The 19,362-nt window shown below is 48.0% G+C and overlaps 1 protein-coding gene across 1 annotated transcript; it reads right to left on the reverse strand.

Moving 5' to 3' along the window:
- Positions 1-4,046: 4,046 nt before the first annotated feature.
- LOC120924738 (resistin-like) lies at positions 4,047-16,554 on the reverse strand. Its single transcript, XM_040335754.1, has 3 exons — positions 16,409-16,554; positions 5,072-5,149; positions 4,047-4,359 (listed from the first exon to the last, which is right to left on the reverse strand). Exons 1-3 carry the CDS (start codon positions 16,500-16,502, stop codon positions 4,229-4,231), a joined length of 303 nt encoding a protein of 100 aa, XP_040191688.1. The 5' UTR covers positions 16,503-16,554; the 3' UTR covers positions 4,047-4,228.
- Positions 16,555-19,362: the final 2,808 nt, after the last annotated feature.

The raw sequence follows: 19,362 nt of genomic DNA on the forward strand, positions 1-19,362 counted from the left end.
AAAGACAGGTAACGTCCCTGTCCATGCCTTCTGGACCATGAGTCAGCGGTAAGATGCACCTTACCACTGACCGCCCTGTCCAGCGAGGCATGAACATTGCCTTCCACATGCCGGTAAAGAGCCGGAATCGCCTTCCGCGAGAAAAAGTGGCGTTTGGGTACTTGCCACTGAGGTACTGCACATTCCACAAACTCACGGAAGGGGGCAGAATCTCCCAACTGAAAAGGTAGCAGTTGAAGTGCTAGCAATTTTGCTAAGCCAGCATTCAACCGCTGGGCATGTGGATGGCTGGGAGCGTACTTCTTTCCACGCTGCAGCAGCTGGGGCAGGGAAATTTGTCTGGTACTATCAGTAGATTGCCCGCATGTACTACCACTACTAGGTTGTGACACACCTATTTCTACACCTTCAGTGCAGGCTTCAGAGAGGACTGGGGGTCTAGTGGGGTTGGAGGTCACAGAAGGGCAAGGGAAGGTCCGCTTTGGTCTTTGGTGTGGGTCTTTCTGGTATGCTTGCCAACGAGCTGCATGGCAGCTCGACATATGTCTGGACAAACATGTGGTGCCCAAGCGGGTGATGTTTTGGCCACGCGAGATACGCTTGCGACATATGTTGCAAATAGCAAAGGTACGATCTGATGGACATGTTTCAAAAAAGGCCCACACCAAAGAACTTTTGCTGTACCGTTCAGACACAGCAGCGCCATGCACAAGCGTAGAAGTGCGATGTAATGCAGTTGGTGTGCCCTTAACCTGACCCCTGGAGGGCATCCTGCCTCTTTGGAGATGTGCCTGTGCCTCGTCCTCCTCCTCCTCCTTCTCCTCCTCCTCCTCCTCCTCTCTCCTATCAGGCACCCAGGTAGAGTCAGTGATCTCATCATCCCCTCCCTCCTCATCACTGTCGAAAACCTGGCAGTATGTTCCAGCTGGGGGAACATCACTGCCAGATTGCTGTCCCTCTTGGCCACCCCCTCTTCCTGGGTTCACATCAATGCCTTCCTCTATCTGTGTTCCATCATCGGAGTCTTCAAAACGCTGCGCATCTTCATGTAGCATGTACCCAACACTGTGTTGAAACAGTTCGGGGGACTCCTCAGGAGGACACGGTGGGACTAGGGAAGGATTGTGTGATGCCATTGTGCAGAGGGTAGAGGACGCCTTGCCAGCTGCTTTGCCAGACAAACTAAGATCAGTCTGTGTGAGAGAGGATGAGGAGGATGAGGACGGCTTGGTCATCCACTCAACTAATTTCTCTGCATGTTGAGGCTCAACACGGCCAGCTCCCGGAAAAAAAGGACGAGCGGCCACGGCCACGTGCTGAAGAGGATAAACCACATCCACCACCAGCGTTACCTCTAGATGCAGAGCCTGCTTGCCCTTGTGATTCTCTGCCTCTGTTTGTTGTCCTTCCAGACATTTTAATGCGTTCAGTTGTAAACAACACACTTACAGTAAATGCGCTTACGTGCTATTAAAGAGCAAACTTGCACTTACAGTATATGCGCTTAGTTGCAAATAATCAGGACATGTGCCCTTACAGTAAATGCTTTGACGTGCTATTAAAGAGCAAACTTGCACTTGCAGTAAATGCGCTTACATGCGATCAAAGAACAAACTTGCACTTGCAGTAAATGCGCTTACGTGCGATTAAAGAGTAAACTTGCAGTTACAGTAAATGCGCTTAGGTGCAAATAAACAGGACACGTGCAGTAACACCCAGTACGTTTAGGTGTAAACTACACAGCACACACACAGGCAATACAACACGTTAGAGCACTGCAGCTATGCACAATCTCCTGCCTGACAAATACTAAGAGCAGATCTAGCTAAGCTATACAGTGTATAAATATATGTACAACTCCTAGGGATGTAGATATATTCTCTACACACTGTATTTCAAGCTAAACTGACCACCCTGCTCTATCTTTCTATCTAAAAAGACAATCTCTCTGTCTCTCTAACTGCTCTCTGTAACAAGCCGTAACACACTACACGAGGGAGCCCGGAAGGCGGCCTTTTATAGTGTGGGGCGTGTACTAAAGCCCTGAGCCATAATTGGCCAAAGCAACCCAGGCTTTGGCCAATCATGGCTCTTCGTTTTTTGCGCGCTGTGATTGGCCAAGCATGCGGGACATACAGCATGCTTGGCCAATCATCAGCGCGCAACCCTGCAGTTAATTATGGGCCGTTTTGTTTGAATTTCGACGAACGATCGAACGGCCGATGTTCGAGTCGAACATACGTTCCTATCAAACGTGAAGCTCATCCGTAGTCCTGGGCACTGACCAGTACAGATCTCAGTGTCCCCAGCACTGACCAGTAAAGATCTCAGTGACCCTGCAGTGACCAGTACAGATCAGTGTCCCCAGCAGTGACCAGTATAGATCTCAGTGTCTCCAGCAGTGACCAGTACAGATCTCAGTGTCTTCAGCACTGACCAGTACAGATCTCAGTGTCCCCAGCACTGACCAGTAAAGATCTCAGTGCCCCAGCAGTGACCAGATCTCAGTGCCCCCAGCAGTGACCAGTACAGATATCAGTGTCCCCAGCAGTGACCAGTACAGATCTCAGTGTCTCCAGCAGTGACCAGTACAGATCTCAGTGTCTCCAGCACTGACCAGTACAGATCTCAGTGTCCCTAGCACTGACCAGTATAGATCTCAGTGTCCCCAACAGTGACCAGTACAGATCTCAGTGTCCCCAGCAGTGACCAGATCGCAGTGTCCCCAGCAGTGACCAGATCTCAGTGTCCCCAGCAGTGACCAGTATAGATCTCAGTGTCCCCAGCAGTGACCATTTCAGATCTCAGTGTCCCCAGCAGTGACCAGTACAGATCTCAGTGTCCCCAGCAGTGACCAGTACAGATCTCAGTGTCCCCAGCAGTGACCAGATCGCAGTGTCCCCAGCAGTGACCAGATCTCAGTGTCCCCAGCAGTGACCGGTATAGATCTCAGTGTCCCCAGCAGTGACCAGTATAGATCTCAGTGTCCCCAGCAGTGACCATTTCAGACCTCAGTGTCCCCAGCAGTGACCAGTACAGATCTCAGTGTCCCCAGCAGTGACCAGTACAGATCTCAGTGTTCTGTAGACACTCTGACAGTCACCTGGAGGGATCACGCTTTGCTCAGTTTCTAGAGCTTGCTACTGGGATTTTGCAAATAAATGTAACCAATAGTTATTGTACAAGTACAATTATTTGGGCATTCTCAAGCTGTATTTCCTATGTGCCTCGGCTCCATCTAGTGGCCATCATGCCGTATTTTTCTACTGTCCCAACCAATCTAATTGCTCAGTGTTGTCAGATTTATGACTCTTTGCTTCAGACAATGAAAACTACTAAAACTGTTCCATGACCCTCCCTGATGGGTCCATAGAAGAGTCCATCTGACTGACAGTCCACGGGGGCGGTGCCTGTGGTCATGGGGATCCTTGATTGGCTGATTTTGACCTGTTACTCATGTAACCAATCCCATCGCTCCATATTGGTGTGTTCTCCCATCTGAGGCCTCGTACACACGACAGAGTTTCTCGGCAGAATTCGGCGAGAAACTCGGTCAGAGCCGGATTCTGCCGAGAAACTCTGTTGTCTGTACACTTTTGGCCCGATGGAGCCGCCGAGGAACTCGTCGAGAAAATAGAGAACATGTTCTCTATTTTCTCGTTGTTCTATGGGAGACGGCGGCCCGCCGAGCTCCTCGGCGGCTTCATCCCTGAACTCGACGAGGAACGTGTTTGGCACGTCAAGTTCCTCTGTCGTGTGTACGAGGCCTCAGAGGCTGAACTCTGCACACATCTCATAGGTTTTGGTTCCCATTATCTCTGTTCTCATTCTGGAGATCCTATACAGAGGGATATGTCTATAGAGATCTACAAAATAATCCCCCCGCTTTTCCCGCTGCGCTTCTCACTGAGTTTTCTCCTCAGGAGGAGGAGCTATAAAACCTGATTGGTCCAGCTAAAACTAAAGAGAAGCTGTGATGTCACCCTGACTCCGCCCTCCCACTGTGAGGAATAAAGAATCCGGGTTTAGGGCGGATGTAACTGAACAACATTTTCATGAAAACTTTATTTGTCACAAAAGAAATCACAAACTGTAAACTTCAACCTTTTTATTATTGGACCCCCTCAGCCGTTCTACAACCATATAATAGATGTGATGTGGAGCTCTTGTGATAGAAGAGATCATTCAGCGCTGTCACTCCCATCGCCCTCTGGTGGTCAGACTCTACTTAGAAAGTGATCTTGCAGCAGCGGGCCGATGTCCAATCTATGCCGCCGCACTGACAGTGACAGGTTTTCTCAGACTGGATATCCCACGAGCCACAGGCACTCCCGCAGGAACATCCCGTGGGGATGTAATCTGAGAAGTGAGAAGAGGCGGTGATCAAATATCTGACGATAACATTCTACTATCATACATATATACACAGCAATATACAGAGGTGTGAAGCCCGCGAGGTGTACCCCCAAAATACCCTCATATAGAGGCTTTGGGTGAATGTCCAGCACTCCCCTCCTCTAAATTCTTAGAATGTTCCAACTGTTCTGCTGAGGGGTGACAGCGACCCTTCTTATCATATTTGGTCTGAGACCTCTAGGACCTCATGGGTGGTCTGGGATCTCTAGGACCTCATGGGTGGTCTGGGATCTCTAGGACCTCATGGGTGGTCTGACATCTCTAGGACCTCATGGGTGTTCTGGAATCATTAGGACCTCATGGGTGTTCTGGAATCATTAGGACCTCATGGGTGGTCTGGGATCTCTAGGACCTCATGGGTGGTAGGGGATCTCTAGGACCTCATGGGTGGTAGGGGATCTCTAGGACCTCATAGGTGATAGGGGATCTCTAGGACCTCATGGGTGGTCTGAGATCTCTAGGACCTCATGGGTGGTCTGGGATCTCTAGGACCTCATGGGTGGTCTGAGATCTCTAGGACCTCATGGGTGGTCTGAGATTTCTAGGACCTCATGGGTGGGCTGAGATCTCTAAGACCTCATGGGTGGTCTGGAGTGAAGGACACGTCTCTCTCACACTGATACATAGCTCTATTCCAGGTCTTGTGGTCATTTACCTGCAGGACAGGCAGCGTATGCTCCTCGCTGGAAGACGCTGGTGCAGACAATTTTACTCTTCGTCAGGACTTCAGAAGCTGGAAGAAAAGACAGAGATATGAGGAACCTACAAATGTAAATGAGAAGATATAGACGTCCCTCCCCCAACACTAGTGTAGCCAGGTGGCAGCTATGCAATGATGGAGTAAGACATTACTCGGGGACAGTTGATCTAACATCTCCCTCTAGTGCCTGTGTTACCGGAGTCTACATAATTTTCAGGCGTATGCCAGGCCTGGATAAAGCAGAGAATCTTGGGACATGTAGTCCCGATGTTATTGGACAACAAGTTACTACATTAGTCCTTGAATTACACCTCCCAAGTGGCTGAACCGCACAATGGACTTATGGGAGAGACTATATATCTGACAGAAATCAGCGGGCTCGCTCACTTGATCCCGGGGGAATATCACACAGAGCATCAGAGCTGCTGTTCTGCACTTCAGAGGCGCTACACACAAGTGTAGCCTAGCCAATCCCAGCCCAACTTCAGAAGGAGGGTTTACATTGCTGGGCCCTGTCTGTGAGAGTCGGGTGTTTGAGGCCTTCCTTCAGCCAGAGAGACGCTCCACAAGTGCTACACTGATCTGTCAACAAAGCCAGCCGACCGCACGCCCTGCTGCCATCTGAGCACGCACGTAATGTCTGGAAGGACTGTCCTGTTCCTGCAGAGGCCGGGATTGGTGAGCGGGCGGATGCCCACACTCTTCCATTCTGTCACTTCACTATCTAGAGACACGGAATGCAGACATCATATCTTTGCTTCCTTAAAGGGACCATCACTATAACTATCTCAGCTTTCTACTTACTGGATACTGCAGATCTGTGACGAGTCACCATCATTCATGGGCCCCAACATCATTCATGGGCCCCAACATCATCCATGGGCCCCAACATCATTCATGGGCCCCAACATCATCCATGGGCCCCAACATCATTCATGGGCCCCAACATCATTCATGGGCCCCAACATCATCCATGGGCCCCAACATCATTCATGGGCCCCAACATGGTTCATGGGCCCCAACATCATTCATGGGCCCCAACATCATTCATGGGCCCCAACATCATTCATGGGCCCCAACATCATTCATGGGCCCCAACATGGTTCATGGGCCCCAACATGCTAGCAAAGTCATCACCTCCCATCTGAAATCTGAACTGCTCTTATTACTTCACCAACTAACTGAGACATTTGCTTAAAGCGGAACCCTCCTCCCTCCGGTGTCACATTTGACACCTTTCAGGGGGAGGGGGGTGCAGATACCTGTCTAAAGACAGGTATTTTTTCACCCACTTCCGGCCACACAGTCTCGGGCAGACTGCGGGCATGACGTCACCTCCCCCCCCCCCCCCGTTGTGTTCTGGGAACACTCGGCTCCCAGTACACAGCGGGAGCCAATCGGCAGGCGTAGCTCGACTCGCGCATGCGCCGCAGGGGACCGGGCAGTGAAGCCGGAGCGCTTCACTTCCTGGTCCCCTCACTGAGGATGGCGGGGGGCAGCAGAGTGACGAGAGATCGCTCGTCCTCTGCTGCGCACGGCGCTGGACTCCAGGACAGGTAAGTGTGCTGGTATTAAAAGTCGGCAGCTGCGGGGGGCGTGGCCGGACCGAGCCGAGAGATGGACGCCTGAGACCAGAGCTCCTGCCACCTCAGGACAACTTCTACCCGAAACGGAGGGCATAGTTTGAATTTTGCCTTGCTAGAGTGATGGGTACTGCTTCCAGAGCTTCCTCTGCCTCCAGGTCGCGTTCCCCTAGAGAAGTAACCGATACTTCGGTTAATTTTACCTCAGACATGTCCCGCTCACGCAGAGGAAACATGGAGCCTTCCCGCCTGAATTCATCCTCGGGCCTCTCGCAATCCTCCCTCACTGAGCACCCTGGTATTGTCCTGACACCTTCACAGGTCGCATACGACCCGGTCTCCGAGACGACCGGAATGGGCGCAACCGTCCAACCATTGCAGCCATACCTGACTATCGCGGATCTCAGGTCCGTCGCGGCGGACATAAAGGATACCCTGACAACCGCTATTTCAGAGCTTCGGCTAGAGATGAGATCCCTGACTGATAGGGTCGCCCGCACGGAGGGTGTAGTGGAGGATCACACTATCGTCATCCAACGATCGACCCGAAAAGTTGATGATCATACTTTGCAATTAAGGGACATGAATCGGCACCTTGAGGACCTGGACAATCGGGGACGCCGCCAAAATTTGAGGGTGAGAGGCATCCCAGAAACAGTGGAAGTGGAAAATGTCCAGCAAGCGGTAACGGAGCTGTTTAACTCGGTGCTAGGCAGGCCACCTCAAATGCCCATTGATATGGATAGAGCCCACCGAGCACTCCGCCCTAAAGGCAAGGAGACGGACCCCCCGAGGGATATAGTTTGTTGCCTCACAAGCTTTAGGTTGAAGGAGGATATTCTGAAAGCTGCCAGAGGGAAACAACTACATTACCGAGAAGCTCCAGTGCAAATCTTTCAAGACCTGTCTGGAATTACGTTAAAACATCGTCGGGATCTTAGACCACTGTTGGAGGTACTAAGGGCTAAGGACATTAGATACAAATGGAAGTACCCTTTTTGCCTATCCGCCTCACATCAGGGCCGTACTGCTCTCTTGAAGGTCCCGGAGGACCTTCCTCACTTCTGTGATACACTGGGTATCCCTCAGGTTGCAGTTCCAGATTGGTACGCGGCGTACCGACAATCGGTTAATAGATGGCCCGCACCGAGAGTAGAACCGATGGAGACGCAGGCAACCAGATTCCGTCGCCGTCGTTCCTCATCAGGATCTAGACTCCAACAGGGTCCGCTAGCCCCGAGGCCTGAGCACACGTCATCCCCGCCACCGGCCTCCAGGAGGGCAAGAAGAGATTATTAAATGGAGATATGATACCGCCTGATCTCTTTTGCATTGATGACGGTTTTCTGGTTATTCTTTTATACGTTCTGTTAGTTTAAATCGTTTGGAACATTTAACCACTGACTTTTATTTTGAATGTTTTCTTCTAACACTGTTCTGTTCTCGTTCATCGGATGCCCAGCCAACACAATACTGGTCTCACGGAACAGAGGAGACCTCTTGGAGACCTGTCACAGAAGTGAGGCATTTTTTCTTTTTTTTTTTTTTTTTTTCTATTATAGCCTTGCCCTTACGGATGTTTTGCGTTAAAAGTTACTAGATAGACTACAGCGCCCAGACTGCTTTGCGCGGCTGCTCCGCCCTCGGAATGGACTGTCCGACACACAAGATGAGAACAAGAACTCACACTTCAGTGCCCAAAACGCTTAGCGTCAGAATAGGATTATAGTACAGTCTGACCGCCCGCTCTCTCCTTCCGGATCTTAAGGGCTGGGGCTTCACCCCTTTGTACTGCGGAGAACAGGGCCCTTGTATTTTGTACTACGTTTAAGCGCCTGTAATTGGATCATACAGAGCAACTCGTTGCAACGCACTACGAGCAGAGACAGGTTCATCAGACGACGATCGCTGCGCATTGGAGTGAGCTTCTATTTTGCTTTGTTCGCACAGACATGCTGCAGTTTAACGACTTGGTTACGATCGAAAGCTGCTGCAACAAGATACAGGACTTTTTGCTTTGGAGCGAGCACTCTGATCCTGGTTATTATCTGGCTAAGCGGATCTCTTGATTTCATCAAAGATACGCACTGTTGTAGAGGTGGTGAATTGATTCTGGGCACTCTATAATACCCTCAATTGGTAAGTATGGTATGGATAGGGGCACAACCCGTTAGGACGAATCCCATATCTGGATTGCTTGGACGCTCTGCAGTTTTTGACTTGATCCTATTCACCCCTAGGGAAGTTCCCAAATAGTGAATTTAGTTTTTCTTTTTTTTTTTATTTAAGCTTGTGTATTTTTCTTTTTTAACCGCAGAGTACTATTGTTTAGTATGATCTTTTTAGTTCAGCTGGGATTTGGATTTGGGCAATAGGCCTGGGGAGCCCAAGGTAAATACCTTTTGATTAACAATTGAGTATGAACACCCTTTTGATTGTCCCGATTAATGAGACGTAATCTGGGTGGAAAGGGGAATTTGCCTTTTTTTTTTTTTTTTTTTTTTTTTCCTTTCTCTTTTTGTTTGGTTTTGTTTTAGGGTCCGGCCTTCCAGTAGAGTTGTTTTGTCGCAGTAATCTTAGACACTCTCTGGTGGGATTGTGTGAGCAGGAATGTACGAGACGGGTTTGACTTCCTGCCTTAGCCCTCTTATTTTTAGGGGGACGGGGGAGAGAATCGCCCTACCCCTGGGAGGGGGGTGGGTGGAAATAAGGCATTAATGGCGCAGGGATCTCGCCGCATATGGCGAGATTATTCAGCTTCGCCTAGAAGGATGGGGGAGGGATCTTCCCCACGCCCTGGTGCTTATACATCCCTGAATAGCATTGGTGGGCTCTCCCCTAATCTACAGGTTATTTATTTAACCGTTATTCTGCGTTGTCCTGGGGTGGCACGCTTTCTATTGTTTGTTTTACATATCAATTTAGTAGTAAGTGTTTCTGTTCTGTTACAGGTAGTTTCTTGACTTGTCCTGGTCAACCCCCATACGCTGACGCCTAGCGGCTAGTGGGCCGGATTGTCTGGCGTGCTGGTCCTGGGTGCGGTGTACACCCAGTCCCGATACTAAGTTTCTGACTTGGGGATCGAAATAATTATTTCCCTGAGTGTTCGGGCTCCGTTAATAAAAATCTGAAGGCTGCTTTGCAGCTAAAGAGTTTCCACACCACCCTTTGAGGTACCGTACCTATACCTCATTTGCTTACTTCTCCTCCTTTTTTTTTTTTTTTTTTTTTTTTTTTTTTTTTTTTTCTCTCATTCTATCCCTCCGTCCCTTTCTTCTCCCTATTATCTCTTTCTCTACACGTCTCTAAAACTTGACGTGACCATGGCTAATGCTGTGGACCCAAACCATCAGTCTTTTGATCAAGGGAATCCTCCCTTAAGACTTAAATTATATTCCCTGAATGTGCGTGGACTCAACGCTCCTGAAAAGCGCTCCCAACTGCTCTCTTCTATCCAAAAAGTTAAACCACACATAGTACTACTACAGGAAACACACTTTAGATCAGATAAAATACCCACGTTGAGAAACCGTTACTTCCCTGAGGTATTTCACGCTACCAACGACAGTTCGAAATCCAAAGGGGTGTCGATACTGCTTTCTAGACACTGTCCGTTGCAGGTAGAGGACGTACAAAGGGATCCACAAGGGAGGTTTTTGTTTCTCAAGGGCAAGATACAGGGTACACCCGTGACTGTTGCAAATATATACGCCCCCAATACACAGCATGTCCAATTCTTTCGTACTACCATTCAACTCCTTACGGCCTTTCAGTCCGGCATGCTATTGTTGGGAGGGGACTTCAATGTCCCTCTAAACCCCTTACTGGACACCTCGAACGGATCTTCTTGCATGACTTATCGCGCCCTTCGGGCCATTAAAGCACAAATGAAATTGCTGACCCTACATGATTCGTGGCGAACGCTGTATCCGACGGTAAAAGATTATACCTATTATTCCCCTTTGCATGCCAAATATTCTCGAATAGATTTTTTTTTTATTACACAAGCGGATTTGATACGCCTCTCTGACGCAACCATTGAACCGATGGTCTTATCGGACCACCACCCGATCACTATGACACTGACATGGCAAGGCCAGAGTACCGGAAGGGGGGCTTGGAGGATGGATGACTCCATTCTCCTCGACCCAGTAGCCGCGACCAATTTATCAACTAGAATATCCCAATATTTTGAGGAGAATTCCTCAGGAGAGGTGGCTCCTGTCACGGTCTGGGCTGCACATAAATGCGTCCTTAGGGGTGAAATCATCTCCCATATGTCACGACGGCGTAGACTCCAAGAGGCTCGTATAACAACCCTCTCTGACAAAATTAAAACCTTAGAACTCGCACATAAAAATTCCTTGGCCGCTGACACCCTTGAGGCCTTAATAGAGACCAGGAAGGAACTTTTGGGAGAATTACAGGCAAGAATGAAACGCAAGTTTGCTTTCGTTCACAAACTTTATTATGAATTTGGAAACAAATCTGGGAAATTATTGGCTAATGCGCTCCAGAGGAAGAGAGAAGCCCACACGATTCATACTATTACAACCCCTACAGGGGAAGCTTTGCACAGGACTGACCTTATCGCTCAACAGTTCAGATCGTACCTTTCCTCTTTATATAATCTATCTACGTCGTCTTTGCCAGGGCCCATTGACTCCCGAGCGCAACTTATTGAGGACTTTCTCTCGAAGTATGGCGTACCGCCTACCACTACGCCAGACATATCACACCTAGACGCGCCGGTCAATATAGAAGAAGCCCTGACGGCTCTAAAACAATTGAAACCCGGGAAGTGCCCTGGTCCGGATGGACTAACTTCGGGCTACTACAAAACGTTTTCGTCTATGCTAATGACACATTTTGTTAAAGCCTTTAATGATCTCCCCTTCCCCCCCCATACAGGTACAGATTTATTGGAAGCCCATATTACACTGATCCCTAAACATGGGAAGGATTCCACGTTAGCCCCCAATTATCGCCCAATTTCACTACTGAATGTGGATGTAAAATTATTTGCAAAAATTTTGGCCAATAGGATACTCCCTTTTTTACCAAATGTCATTTCGACCGACCAGGTGGGTTTTGTCCCTGGCAGAGAAGCCAGGGACAACACCACGAAGGCGATCAATGTTCATCATTGGATGTCTACCACTGATTCCAGAGGTTTTCTGTTGTCCCTTGATGCCGAGAAGGCGTTTGATAGGGTGGCCTGGGACTACATGTTGGCTGTCCTGCATAAATTAGGCTTCCCAGACCGCTTTATTCAAATGGTTATGGCACTCTACTCTGCTCCAACTGCTAGGATCAGGGTCAACGGCCGACTGTCGGACGCCTTCTCGGTACACAACGGAACCAGGCAGGGTTGCCCCCTTTCTCCTCTGATTTTTATTTTAACCCTAGAGCCATTTCTCAGACGATTGCGGGACAACCAGGATGTCAAAGGCGTAACAATTAATAGCAAACAATATAAGATTGCAGCTTACGCCGATGACATCTTACTTTTCCTGACTAACCCGTTAATTACGATACCTAACCTCCTCAAAGATTTAAGATTATTTAAAACGATCTCTAACCTACAGATAAATTTCAATAAGTCTAAAGCGCTTAACGTCTCCCTTCCTCAGGCCACGGTAGATCTCTGTAAACAAAACTTCCCCTTTACTTGGGAACCCAGCGACATTACCTACTTGGGAATCAGGCTTCCTGTGAAATTGTCTGACCTATTTGCCAAAAATTTCCAGCCCACCATGCAAACGATAAAGGAAGATTTGCTTAATTGGACCAAGGGAACTTTCTCCTGGTTCGGTAGGGCAGCATTATTAAAGATGAATGTCCTTCCCAGGATGCTGTACCTGATGCAAGCGATTCCAATAAAACTTCCTGCCTCTTTTTTTGCCTCATTTAAGTCTCTGTGCAGAACTTTCCTTTGGGCCGGACGGCCCGCGAGACTGGGATGGGACAGACTTACCGTCCCTAAGTTAAGGGGGGGAATTGGCTTACCTGACCTCGCTAGGTATCATAAGGCGTGCCTGTTAACGAGAATCGTTGACTGGCATCTGCATAAGACGGGGAAGGACTGGGTCTCGCTGGAGGAAGCCTATGCGGGGTGCGAGTTATCCCACCTTCCATGGATTAACTCGAAATTAACCCCCAAAAAGTGCAAGGCTCACCCTTTGATTGGCCCGACTCTGCTGTGTTTCAGGGCAATGAATAGATCTGTGAGCGTGGCTCCCTTCCCGGGTCCCATGACACCCCTGAATCAAAACCCAGGGTTTCCAGATGGTCCCTTGGTCACGGACCCAACTAGGTCTGAGATAACACCCACGTTACGAGCACGACGATTTTTTCACTCGGACTCATTGCTGACGCATACGGAAATGACCTCGAGATTCCCAGACTTTGACATACCCCGTTTTAAATTTTTCCAAATCCGAAATTTTCTCTGCAATGCACCTTCAGTGGCGCTATGGCATAGAGAATTAACGCCTTTTGAGGCTTTGTGTAACCAAACTGGGCCACAGCGTCATTTAGTATCTACCCTGTATGCTTTGCTCACGCCAAATGAGACACTTAACAAGGATATTCACAGTAAGTGGGAAGCGGACCTTGCTGCTACCTTTTCGGACGATGACTGGAAGGCAATATGGTCCCACACCCACAAAGGATCAATAAATGTATCGGCCCAGGAGAACAGATATAAAATTTATTCTAGGTGGTATAAGACTCCCAGCAAATTACACAAAATCTTCCCTAATGTCCCCCCTGTGTGCTGGAGATGCAACTCGGCTGAGGGGACTCTCTTGCACATATGGTGGGACTGCCCACTAATTCATACTTTCTGGGCGGATGTCCATGCTCTCATTACCAAAATAACCACATACACACCAGACTTCACCCCGGCGCAATATTTACTCCATCACACATCCATACCTCAATCGATCTACAGCAAATCCCTAACGCTCCACTTGGTTAATGCGGCCTCCCAGTGCATCCCTGTGCACTGGAAAGACCCTCAACCTCCCACGATAGGTGAATGGCACAATAGAGTTACTAAGATTGAGGAGATGGAACGGATCATCCATCAAGCAAAGGATATGGCTGAGAAATTTAGAAGCACTTGGGGATGCTGGACACAATACCGGGAATCCCTATCCATTGGAACGCCGCTTGATCGCCCTGACTCTAAATCAACTAACCCCACTTAATAACACTTGATAGCTGGACTAAAAGACAACCTTTTCTTTCTTGACTTTCTCCCCCCCCCCCCCAGGCCATTTCAGCTTTCTTTCTCATTTAAGATGTACTTAAATCGGAATCTAAATTTCAGTAGACACGATTAGAGGACTACACTTTCAATGATGACACTAATGGTTGGGTAGGTTACCCGCGCGTATTTCGAGAAGAGTATCAGTCCGAACCCCTTTTGGGATTCTCGCCCCCCCTTTTTTTATTTTTTTTATTTTTCATTTTTTCTCTATCCCTTCCCCTCCTTTTTTTTTTTTTTTTTTTTTTTTTTTTTTTTTTTTTTTTTTTTTTTGGCACAGCTGATTCCTATCCTTGTTTACCTCAGGGGGACCCTATGAGCCCGAGGACTAGGTCAACCCTCACCCGTTGGGTTGGTGCCACGGTTACCCTCCCGTCCACAGAGTAGTTCCCTTTAGGGGTGGATGGTTTGAGGACGTGACTGACATTGGTATATCATATGATCTTTTTATTAACAGGGCCCCCGACCCCATGCACCTCTCCGGGTGGATCTTCGCTCCCTTGTCCGGGGTTTCGGGAGTGGGTTTAGGTCCCCTCTCTTTAAGAGGACCCCCAATTTATTTATGAAATGGATATTTTATTGGAGCATTCTTTTTCTTATTTAAAAATTTTACAAGACTGGAATTAAAATTTGGTCGCTGTTTATTTATCTCTGTATGCACTTTGTGACATTGTTAACCTTATGTAATGCAATGTATATGTTACTATTTCTGACTGCTTCTATATATCTAATAAAAAAATATTTGGAACAAAAAAGTCGGCAGCTGCAGTATTTGTATCTGCCGGCTTTTAATATTTTTTTTTTTTCAGCGGACATTCTCTTTAACCACTTCCCGGCCGCATCCTGTAGCTTTTCTACCAGAGTGCGGGCCGGCTGTGCAGAATAACGTTTGCACACACCACTACTAGCATTGTTTGAATCACATGTCTGTGATTGGTTCTTTTGAAAGTATACAACATGTCTGATTGGCTGTTTTGTGAAGCCACACCTTTTGTTACTGATGTTGACCCTATATAATAAAGAAACAGCAGGCTGCTCCATGTCAGTGATGGCTGAGAGCGATGGATGAGAACAGCTGGTTTGATGGTCTCTTTGACTTGAATGGATGGTGAGTGAATCTATTTAGCTTAAAGATGGCTTATTTCATTAAGACGAAATTAGTGCGATTAGCACAGGACAAAATGGCGGTGTGCTCTGCATATAGCCAATTTTGCCATGACAACTGGCCACACTTTTCACATATTTATTTGTATCATTTATCATTTTCCTTCCACTTCACAATTATGTGACGCTTTGTGTTGGTCTCTCACATAAAATCCCAATAAAACACATTTACCTTTTTGGTCTAACATGAGAAAATGTGGGAAATTTCAAGGGGTATGAATACTTTTTCAAGGTATCTCTCTAATACCGGCTCTCTTCTATATTTATGGGGTCATCTCTAATTCTTTGTAGGCAGCAAGAGCCTTGATCTTCTGCCACTGGAAATTCACCCAAACCCCGACTATCTCAGAATGGTTCCAAGAGCTGACACTCATACAAAGCGTGGAAGATCTCACAGCATTCCTTTCCAAGGGGTGTTCTTCTTACATGGCTTCATGGGAAGTTTCCTCAGTTTCTACTTAAATTCAAGAATAATGCCCCTTACCTCCCCCCTTCCCCGCTCTCACCTTCCTGGTACCTTCCTCTATACTTCCCATAATTCCATTTTCTCCGCACCTCATTCCCTATGGATCACATAGAGACACTCCATCTCCCAGTTCCATGGAAGGTCCTTGTTCCTCCCTGAGACTCATAGAAGTACAATGTAGAGTCTTATATTGTTCTTCTCGATTGTAACCAACCCGACACCGATCACTTCTATGGAAGGTTCCACACTGTGTACTTCATTGTAACCAACCCGACACCGATCACTTCTATGGAATGTTCCACACTGTGTACTTCATTGTTGGCTGTGATCCCAATGTATGGAGACGTCTGAGAACATTTATTCTAAGATCTCATGTCATGGTAGAAAGGAGCTTTTACCCAAAAGTGCTTTCACACAAAATGTATAGAAATGTTTTGAATTGAGCATTGTGACAGACTCACCCGGGACAGGGGCTTTTGGAGGGGACTGAATCCTAGCCTCTTGCCTACTGATTATGGGCCCTGCCTTTTGGGGGAACCGTGCTCTTTGTGACCCTAACCCTGAGGGAAGGGGGAGGGGTGCAGTTTGCCATCTTTGCAATGGGTGATGGATGACCTTGTCCCAGCACTGCTTGTAACCGACCATCATTCTGGTTTGGTATTTCTAATTAATTGAAGAATGTATTTGCTCTTTTGTTGGGTTCCAACTACCTTGTGGACTCCACCTCCCCCTCCCCCCCATTACCAGCAAGAAAATACATAGAAGATTAAAAATATGTTCTGATTATGAAGAGCGGAGTGACCTACCTGTAGATTTAATGACGTTGGTGAGGGCGGGACAACTGTCATCTGCTGTGACCACATACAGGAGACAGAAAGAAAGGAGGAGCTTCATCTTCATCTTCAGAGTCCAGGAAGACCTGAGAGGGACGGAGAATGTGTGGATAACGGGATGATATCTCACCATAAATAACCATTCTCTATACAAATATGGTGGAAAAATGAGACACCAAATATGACATGAAGGACAGAGAACATCACAAGGAACTCCGACATCCGTCTACACCGGGGGAACCCGACATCCGTCTACACTGGGAGAATCCAACATCCCTCTACACCGAGAGAACCCAACATCCGTCTACACCGGGAGAACCCAACATCCATCTACACCGGGAGAACCCGGAGAACCCAACATCCGTCTACACCGGGAGAACCCAACATCCGTCTACACCGGGAGAACCCATCATCCGTCTACACCGGGAGAACCCAATATCCCTCTACACCGAGAGAACCCAACATCCCTCTACACCGGGAGAACCCAACATCCCTCTACACCGGGAGAACCCAACATCCATCTACACCGGGAGAACCCAACATCCATCTACACCGGGAGAACCCAACATCCGTCTACAACGGGAGAACCCAACATCCCTCTACACCGGGAGAACCCAACATCCGTCTATACTGGGAGAACCCAACATCTGTTTACACCGGGAGAACCCAACATCCGTCTACACCGGGAAAACCCAACATCCGTCTACAACGGGAGAATCCAACATCCGTCTACACCGGGAAAACCCAACACCTGTCTACACCAGGAGAACCCAACATCTGTCTACACCGGGAGAACCCAACATCCATCTACATGGGGGAACCCAACATCCGTCTACACCGGGAGAACCCAACATCTGTCTACACTGAGAGAACCCAACATCCGTCTACACTGAGAGAACCCAACATCCCTCTACACTGAGTGAACCAAACATCCGTCTACACCGGGAGAACCCAACATCCGTCTACACCGGGAGAACCCAACATCCCTCTACACCGAGAGAACCCAAAATTCGTCTACACCAGGAGAACCCAACATCCGTCTACACTGAGAGAACCCAACATCTGTCTACACTGAGAGAACCCAACATCCGTCTACACCGGGAGAACCCAACATCCGTCTACACCGGGAGAACCCAACATCCCTCTACACCGGGAGAACCCAACATTCCTCTACACCGGGAGAACCCAACATATGTCTACACCAGGAGAACCCAACATCCCTCTACACTGGGAGAACCCAACATCTGTCTACATCAGGGGACAAAATAATTCCACGTATCCTTATTGATACTTTCTCCCGGTGTTTCATTAGATTAGGCAACCTGCCAGAATTGGTAATGGAAGTGACGTTCTGTCGCCACCATCTTGCTACACCCGGCACTCTTCCACAGTAAGGATACAGTGAGAAGGGGGTAAGCGGATATCTTGTTACACCCACCAGAGTTTCGCATTTTACACTGATTTATAACAGGAAACTGAGCTTATATAATGAAATACACGACTTATGCCCCGTTCATACGATCAGAATTTTCAATGGAAAGTGTCTGATGGACTTTTTTCCATCGGATTTTATGATCATGTGTAGCCCCATCTGAGTTTTTTCATCGGAAATTCCGATGAATTCCATCACAGTTTAGATAGAGAAATATGTTTTATTTTTTTCCGATGGAATTCCGATGTGATTTGCCCGGGCAGAAGCCTGATCGTGTGTACGCGGCATAAGAACTCCGTCTGACTGATTAGATGTTGAATTTTAAAAGCACCGAACTTCTGTCAGATTGACAATCCTGTGAGATCAGCACGCTTTCTGCTGCTTTTAAAATTCAACATCTAAACAGTTAAGCCCTGTACACACGGCCGGGAAAACAACGTTTTTTCCTGACAAGATTCCTGGCAAGCCTTATTGCTCACCAAGCGTACACACGGGCCAGGCCACAATGTCAAGAACGTGGTGATGTCATCGACTACGACAAACATTCTCTAATCGAATTCCATGCCATCGCCGCCATCTTGCTACACCCTAGCTACCGTGCATGCGCCGAAGTCTCATCGAGCATGCGCAGGTTTCCATGGCTACAGGTAAGCATACAGACGCTCGGGTTTCTCAGAAGGAAAACACCGTCGAGAATCATGGCGAGAAAATAGAGAGCAGGTTCTCTATTTTTCTCGTCGAGATTCCAGGCAGTTTTCTCAACGAGAAACCCTACGCACGCACGGCTTTATCTGAAAAAAGCCTCTCCCAGGAGTTTCCATGCCGAAAAAAAAACGTGCGTGTGTACGAGGCTTAAGACGGAGTTCTAAGTACTGGATTTCACTATAGAACCTCACTTTACTGTTAAAAAAATTGTAAAATGCAAAACTCCGGTGGGTGTAACAAGATGTCAGCTTAAGCCCTTCTCAGTGTACTATGGAGGAGTGCAGGGTGTACCAAGATGGCGGCTTACCCCCTTCTCAGTGTACTATGGAGGAGTGCGGGGTGTACCAAGATGGCGGCTTACCCCCTTCTCAGTGTACTATGGAGGAGTGCGGGGTGTACCAAGATGGCGGCTTACCCCCTTCTCAGTGTACTATGGAGGAGTGCGGGGTGTACCAAGATGGCGGCTTACCCCCTTCTCCGTGTATCCTGTACACACGCTCAGAATTTCCGACAACAAATGTTCGATGGGAGCTTGTTGTCAAAACATTTGCTGTCAGAATTTCCGACAACAAAAATTTGAGAGCCGGTTCTCAAATTTTTCCGACAAAAAAATCCGTTCTCATAAATTCCGAGCGTGTGTAGACAATTCCGACGCACAAAATTCTACGCATGCTGTGAATCAAGCAGAAGAGCCGCGCTGGCTATTGAACTTCATTTTTCTCGGCTCGTCGTTCGGAATTTCTGACAACATTTGCGTGACCGTGTGGAGGCAACACAAGTTTGAGCCGGC

This window comes from Rana temporaria, chromosome 1 (assembly GCF_905171775.1).
Source record: "Rana temporaria chromosome 1, aRanTem1.1, whole genome shotgun sequence".
NCBI classification, from domain to species: Eukaryota; Metazoa; Chordata; class Amphibia; order Anura; family Ranidae; genus Rana; species Rana temporaria.